Source organism: Oncorhynchus masou, chromosome 18 (assembly GCF_036934945.1).
Source record: "Oncorhynchus masou masou isolate Uvic2021 chromosome 18, UVic_Omas_1.1, whole genome shotgun sequence".
Taxonomy (NCBI): Eukaryota; Metazoa; Chordata; class Actinopteri; order Salmoniformes; family Salmonidae; genus Oncorhynchus; species Oncorhynchus masou.
This window is the reverse complement of record NC_088229.1, coordinates 40,894,650-40,902,196: the sequence shown is the minus strand read 5'-3', so window position 1 is coordinate 40,902,196 and position 7,547 is coordinate 40,894,650. Positions and strand designations below refer to the sequence as shown.

At 43.9% G+C, this 7,547-nt stretch overlaps 1 protein-coding gene across 1 annotated transcript in view; it reads right to left on the bottom strand.

Moving 5' to 3' along the window:
* Positions 1-7,246, bottom strand: part of actr5 (actin related protein 5) — a 16,211-nt gene extending 8,965 nt beyond the window's left edge. The window contains exons 1-2 of the mRNA XM_064923327.1: positions 6,830-7,246; positions 6,425-6,663 (exon numbers count right to left, since the gene is read on the bottom strand). Coding sequence (XP_064779399.1) covers positions 6,425-6,663; positions 6,830-7,213 — 623 coding nt within the window. The 5' untranslated portion in view covers positions 7,214-7,246. The remainder of the gene's footprint in view (positions 1-6,424; positions 6,664-6,829) is intronic.
* Between the last annotated feature and the right edge of the window lie 301 nt (positions 7,247-7,547).

Below are 7,547 nucleotides of genomic sequence, written 5' to 3'. Positions count from 1 at the left end.
TACAGCATACAATGACATTCTAGTTGATTATGTGCTTCAAACTTTGTGACAACAGTATGGAGAAGGCCCTTTCCTGTTTCAGCATGACAATACCCCGTGCACAGAGCGAGGTCCACACAGAAATGGTTTGTCGAGATTGGTATGGAAGAACTTGACTGGCCTGCACAGAGCCCTGACCTCAACCTCATCGAACGCCGTCTACGAGCCAGGCCTAATCGACCCAACATCAGTGCTCGACCTCACTAATGCTCTTATGGCTGAATAGAAGCAAGTCCCCGCAGCAATGTTCCAACGTCTAGCGGAAAGCCTTCCCAAAAGAGTGGAGGCTGTTATTGCGGCAACAGAGGGACCAACTACATATTAATGCCCATGATTTTGGAATGAGATGTTCAACTAACAGGTGTCCACATACATTTGGTCATGTAGTGTAATTAATAAACCCATTTTAAATAATAGCCCATTTTAGGAAAAAAATGTAATGCTCTGATCTAGTGGAAACGTCATAAAATAGGCCTACCTGGTTACTTCTTATCCCTTGCCCAAATAACCTACAGCTGTGTCTATCCTGAGCTCACTGGAACAGGTAACTGAGGGCCCAGAATATTTTATACAATGTTGCAAGTTTGCTAGCATGAGCTTCAGGCTGGAACCAAGTGAATACAATGTTTCAAGTTCCTTGCAGACAGGCCATGCATAGCCAATGTGATTTATAGGATATTTATTTTTAAATCTGGATTTTTTTCTACCTGCAGGCTGTTTTTATTTGTTAGCTTAACGTAGGCTATTTTTTACATAGTTATCAATGGCAATAGAAGTTACTTTTAGAATTTTGATTAACCACATGCAATGATTTTGAGATACAACGACTTTATTATAAATTAAATGAAAATCTTCCACGAAAATGTGCATGTAAAAATCAGAACTGGCATCGACACCGGTAGAAATGGTCAGATAAATTGGCTCTAGGTGATGGACAGCCCTAACGGAAGCTGAGGTGTCAACACTTGTTAATGACAGGCAGCTGTTAAGAATTCCTTTTCCACTTCGGCAAATGTGTTCAGTCAGCACCGATGACTCATGCTACACCCAAGGAAAGCTCAACTAATCCAACTGGCATTAGAGGGGGATCTTACAAGAAGATTTTTGGGGAAGTATTGAATGATCAATTACTCAGGACGTTCAACAGATCGTCAAGGAGGCTGCAACTCTTCAGAAATGGGTAAGAAACGATTTAGCTGGTAGATTTTGATCAACATCTTGGTGGTATAAAATGGTGTCATTCTCAGCAAAACCCTAGGGTAAGAAATGGCAAAATGCAGTAGCGTGCCGTGGTTCTGGGCCTTCAGTGAAGTCCTACACAGTCCCACCCGAATTAATCCACCTCTTATTACCATCATTATGATGCCATGGCTCTAGACACTATACATTTAGACAGAAACACAGTATAACCAGGCATTGCGTCACCTTGAAATTGACATTTTTATTCAGAGAATTGCAGGGGAAGAGTACAATACCTTACCATTGTGCAGCTTCGTTGCCCTGCGCGCTTGTTCGTTGAGCTGTAGATCCACTCGGGTGTCCCCAAAAGTTTTCAAAAGCACCATTGTTTGTAAGTGCCCAGCCGTACTTTGGTGTCTCGTTGCTGCCTTGGATAGACAACTCAGGTTTGCAAAGCCAGTGTGGCTCCAAACACCAAATCGATCTCTTGCAAATAATAGGCATTCCCAGCAGTACAGTTTGCAGTGCTTCTCGGAGCCTGTCTTTGTAGCGTCGGCTTTGTAGCGTCGGCGTCTACCTCTCCTGACAATGTCTAACTTTTCTTGAAAAGTTTGTCTTGAGAATGCCGTTATAATTATATCCTCGACCAAATCGATATCTTCTCCTTCCGCCATTGTGGGTTGAAAAAACAGCTTAGTAGTAATTTGTTGATCAATTTCAGTTTCCTAGTTCTGAGACCTGCCCATATAGGACCTGCCTCTCAATATTGGTAATCCAATCAAAAGACCTGCAGGCACTACGCCTGCTAGCTGGCTCCTGTGTAACACTGGAGCCAGCCAGCAGGCGTACAATAGCCAACTCTAAAGATGATTGGTTGACACTAAATTTTAATTTCCATTCACTTTAAGCTACAAGCGCCCGCACTGTTGATTCTGAAGGCCTGAGGGCAGATTTTAGACCCCTGGCAACACATGATGGCTGAATATGATTGGATAAAATATCTAACATAAAGACCAGCCCTCCAAATCTCAACCTGGGGCTGGAAGTAGTGCAACCAAGAGGAACGCTATGAAATGAAGAGTGTAACTCTTACTCTGGGGAATAATTTAATACATATTTGTGGGAAAATATATATATTTTTTAATTATATTCTGATGATGTTTAGGCCAGCAGAGAAGGCCTTGCTGGCCCTGACGGCCCACCACTGGCAAAATGACTTATTTAGCCAGCCTTTACTTTCATTGCCAAAACCAACCTTGCTTCGTGTGTAGGGGCGCTGTCATGGTGCCGATAGAGTGCCAACCTGTCACTTCTTGGTCAAAAGCACTCAATGGTCTCGGCATTTGAACTTTTCTGTTTATTGTGGTATAGGGTGATCTAAGCCGAATTCAATATAATTATAATGCATAGGCATGTTTCATTATAGAAATAGATGACGATAGAAATAGAATGTAAGCTTTCTTGGTAGCCTATTGCTTTTTGTGGTTGTAAATGGAACTGTGCGTACTGGAAACGTGTTTGTGGTAGGCCGGCATTGCTTAATTGATTGAGTGGGTGGGTCGAATTTGATCCACAGAAGTGTATTGTGCAGTATCGCAACGTGAGCTGCATCCATGTTTGAAATAGGCCTACGGGTCTATTTATTTGGCAAGACAGCTGTGCAGGACTGTGTCTCACTGTCGTAGGCTGTAGGCTGTTTTGGTTATTTGCATTCGCCTTTAGTTTACTGTTAATGTAACTAGTCTAAATATAGATTGTATTATGCCTTTATCGATCTGATATTTTGTTTATAGGCCTATAGTAGGCCTACCCCTGTTCTGTTCACATTAATTTGTTTGCATTTGCAGTTGTGTCGGTATTCTAAGCCAAACTGATATTCAGTTTTTTTGTTTTGCATGAGTTACTAGGTTTCTACTTTCAGCATTTAGTTTGCATTATTTTGGTGAGACAGCTGTGTTTGGCTCCATTCACATAGGATAATTCACCTATTACAATCTATCTGGTAGCCTACATTCATTTCCAAAATGACCTTTCTTTAGTGTGTAGGGCACTGTCCATTGTGCTGATACAGCGTAGGGGAGATGGGCAACAGATTTGTCAGCAACCTGTCACTTCAAAAGCTCACAATGTTCTCGGAATTTGAACTTGGTGTTTATTGTGGTATAGCGTGATATAAGCAGAATTCAATATAATTCCAATGCAAGAACCCCAAAAAAAACATTTCCCCTCTCACCGATTTCAACTGCACCCTTAATCACTTTATCCTGGCGCTGGGTCTGTCTGCTTGGCTTGGTAAGTAATATTGACTGGTAATATACTCTGTTTTACGGAAATATGGCTCTCTCGGGATATGCTATTGGAGTCGGTACAGCCACAGGGATTCTTTGTGCGCCGCGTCAACATAAATAAACATCTCTCCGGGAAGAAGAAGAGCGGGGGTGTATGTTTCATGATTAACGACTCATGGTGTAATTGTAACAACATACAGAAACTCAAGTCCTTTTGTTCACCTGACCTAGAATTCCTCACAATTAAATGCAGACCGTATTATCCTTCGGTTATAGTCACAGCCGTGTATATCCCCCCTCATGCCGATACCACGACGGCCCTAAAAGAACTTCAGTAGACTTTATACAAACTGGAAACCATATATCCTGAGGCTGCATTTATTGTAGCTGGGGATTTTAACAAAGCAAACTTAAGAACAAGGCTACCTAAATTCTACCAGCATATTGATTGCAGTACTCTCGCTGGCAAAACTCTGGACCACTGCTACTCTAACTTCTGCGATGCATACAAGGCCCTCCCCGCCCTCCCTCAGCAAATCTGACCACGACTCCATTTTGCTCCTCCCTTCCTATAGCCAGAAACTCAAACAGGATATACATGTGACAAGGACTATTCAACGCTGGTCTGACCAATCAGAATCCACACTACAAGATTATTTTGATCACGCGGACTGGGACATGTTCTGGGTAGCCTCATTGAATAATAGCGATTTATACACTGATTTGGTTAGTGAGTTTATAAGGAAGTGCATAGGAGATGTTGTACCCAGTGTGACTATTAAAACCTACCCTAACAAGAAACTGTGGATAGATGGCGGCATCTGCACAAAACTGAAAGCACGAACCACCGCATTCAACCATGGAAAGTTGACTGGGAATATGGCCTAATACAAACAGTGTAGTTATTCCCTCCGCAAGGCAATGAAACAAGAGAAATGTCAGTATCGAGACAAAGTGGAATCGCAATTCAACGGCTCAGACACGAGATGTATGTGGCAGGGTCTACAGACAATCACAGACTACAAAAAGAAAACCAGTGACGTAACGGACACCGACGTCTTGCTTCCAGACAAACTAAACACCTTCCTTGCCCGCTTTGAGGATAATACAGTGCTACCAAGGACTGTGGGCTCTCCTTCTCCGTGGCTGACGTGAGTATGACATTTAAACGTGTTAACCCCCGCAGAGCTGCCGGGCCAGACGGCATCCCTAGCTGCGTCCTCAGAACATGCGCAGACCAGGCTGATGTTTAACAGACATATTAAATATTTCCCTATCCCAGTCTGCTGTCCCCACATGCTTCAAGTTGGCCATCCTTGTTCCTGTACCCAAGAAGGCAAAGGTAACTGAACTAAATTACTATCGCCCCGTAGCACTCACTTTTGTCATCATGAAGTGCTTTGAGAGACTAGTCAAGGATCATATCCCCTCCACCTTACCTGTCACCCAAGACCCACTTGAATTTACGTACCACCCCATAGGCCCACAGATTATGTAATCGCCATCACACTGCACACTGCCCTATCCCACCTAGAGAAGAAGAATGCCTATGTAAGAATGCTGTTCATTGACTACAGCTCAGCATTCAACACCATAGTACCCTCTAAGCTCATTATTAAGCTTGAGGCCCTGGGTCTCAACCCCGCCCTGTGCAACTGGGTCCTGGACTTCCTGACGGGCCGCCCCCAGGTGGTGAAGGTAGAAAACAACATCTCCACTTTGCTGATCCTCAACACTTGGGCCCCACAAGGGTGTGTGCTCTGCCCCCTCCTGTACTCCCTGTTCACCCATGACTGTGTGGCCATGCACGCCTCCAACTCAATCATCAAGTTTGCAGACCACACAACAGTAGTAGGCTTGATTACCAACAACGACGAGACAGCCTATTGGGAGGTGAGGGCACTCGGAGTGCGCTGTCAGGAAAACAACCTCTCACTCAAAGTCAACAAAACAAAAGGAGATGATTGTGGACTTCAGGAAACAGCAGAGGGAGCACCCCCTATCCACATTGATGGGACAGCAGTGGAGAAGGTGGAAAGTTTTAAGTTCCTCGGCGTACACTTCACGGACAAACTGAAATGGTCCACCCACATAGACAGTGTGGTGATAGCGCAACAGCGCCTCCTCAACCTCAGGAGCCTGAAGAAATGTGGCTTGTCACCTAAAACCCTCACAAACTTTTACAGATGCACAATTGAGAGCATACTGTCGGCCTGCATCACCGCCTGGTATAGCAACTGCACCGCCCATAACCGCAGGGCTCTCCAGAGGGTGGTGAGGTCTGCACAACGCATCACTGGTGGCAAACTACCTGCCCTCCAGGACACCTACAGCACCCGTGGCACAGGAAGGCCAAAAAGATCATCAACAACCCCCGAGCCACTGCCTATTGGGATACTATGGTGTTGAATGCTGACTTAGAATGCTGAACCCGCTACTATCCAGAAGGCGAGGTCAGTACAGGTGCATCAAAGCTGGGAAAGAGAAACTGAAAAATAGTTTATATCTCAAGGCCATCAGACTGTTAAACAGCCATCAGTGAGGATGCTGCCTACATACAGACTTGAAATCATTGGCCACTTTAATAAATGGATCACTAGTCACTTTAATAATGCCACTTGAATAATGTTTACATATCTTGCATTACTCATCTCATATGTTCATGCTGTATTTTACACCATCTTGCCTATGCAGCTCAGTCATTGCTCATCCATATATTTACATGTACATATTCTTATTCCATTCCTTTACTTAGATTTGTGTGTATTAGGTAATTGTTGTGGAATTGTTAGATTACTTGTTAGATTTTGCTGCACTGTTGGAACTAGAAGCACAAGCATTTCACTACACTCGCAATAACATCTGCTAACCATGTGTATGTGACCAATAAAATGTGATTTGCTGTATAGTGGTTTTACCTTCCATTGATAACGGGTAGGATGTGAGAGCAGTGGTAGCCAGAGGAGAGGACAATGCCGGTGTTTTGGGGTGTGAGGTTGCTGAGAGCATTGTTGTAGTAGAGGCTGTACAGGCAGTCTACGCCATAGGACACATGAGGAACTCTGTAGCACTCAAAGAGCAGCTCTGACATCATCTGGCGACTGTGCAGCGGGTTGCAGGGCGCCTCTGTGAGCACTATAGGATGTTCAACACTGCCCTAAAGAGGGGAGAGAAAGGAGAGAAACCACATCAGATGTGCTTGAGGGAGCAACTATCTAGTTAGCTACCGTTGTCAGTAAGTTATATTCAAGACTGAAAAGGCAGAACGGTCTAAACAGGAAAAGCAACATAGGAAATTGTGCAACATAACTTGAACACCTTACCTCAGTCACAACTCCGAGGTGGCTGAATATGTAATCGAACATCAGTTCCTGTATCTCGAAGTTTACAACCACATTTCGGTCAAACTGGCTTTTCAGGAGCCATCGCACCGGCTCGAGGTTAGAAATGTCATTGCCGATTTGGGTTTCACTTCGCGCTGCCCCTCTGCTCCTCGCCGCCACGGACTTGAACAGAAGCCGCGGTGCGCCTAGTTCGTCCCCTTTGCATGCCCAACCGGCCCTTGTTTGAAAAGAGCCGTTATCTATTATTATCGGAACTGGTGATGGTTGTAAGCATTCGGCAGAAATCTCGAAAATCGGATCGGGAGAGGATTTGTAGTCTTGAAAAGAAAATATTTTGCATGTTGTGTCTGTTTTGGAAGTCATTTTGAAAGGGTGTTACTACAAAATACGTCCGACTAGAAAGCTTGTACCAGAAACCAAGAGTTCCGCATAGCTCTCGTTACGTTTTGACAACGTAACAATTATTAAAGGGGCAGTCAGAAGTTGGTACATCCATTTTTTGATTTATAAATTAATTTTACCAATAGATTCTTAAAGAATATAACTTATACACGCCTCATGAGCTTAGTTTAACTGCTGTACCCCATCAGAACTCAAAATATAAGCTTGTTTTACTCCAATGTTTGTAAACAAAACATGGCTAAACTATACTTTTGATATCATGGATGGCCAGTCCATGCATCCATAGCCCTGTCTA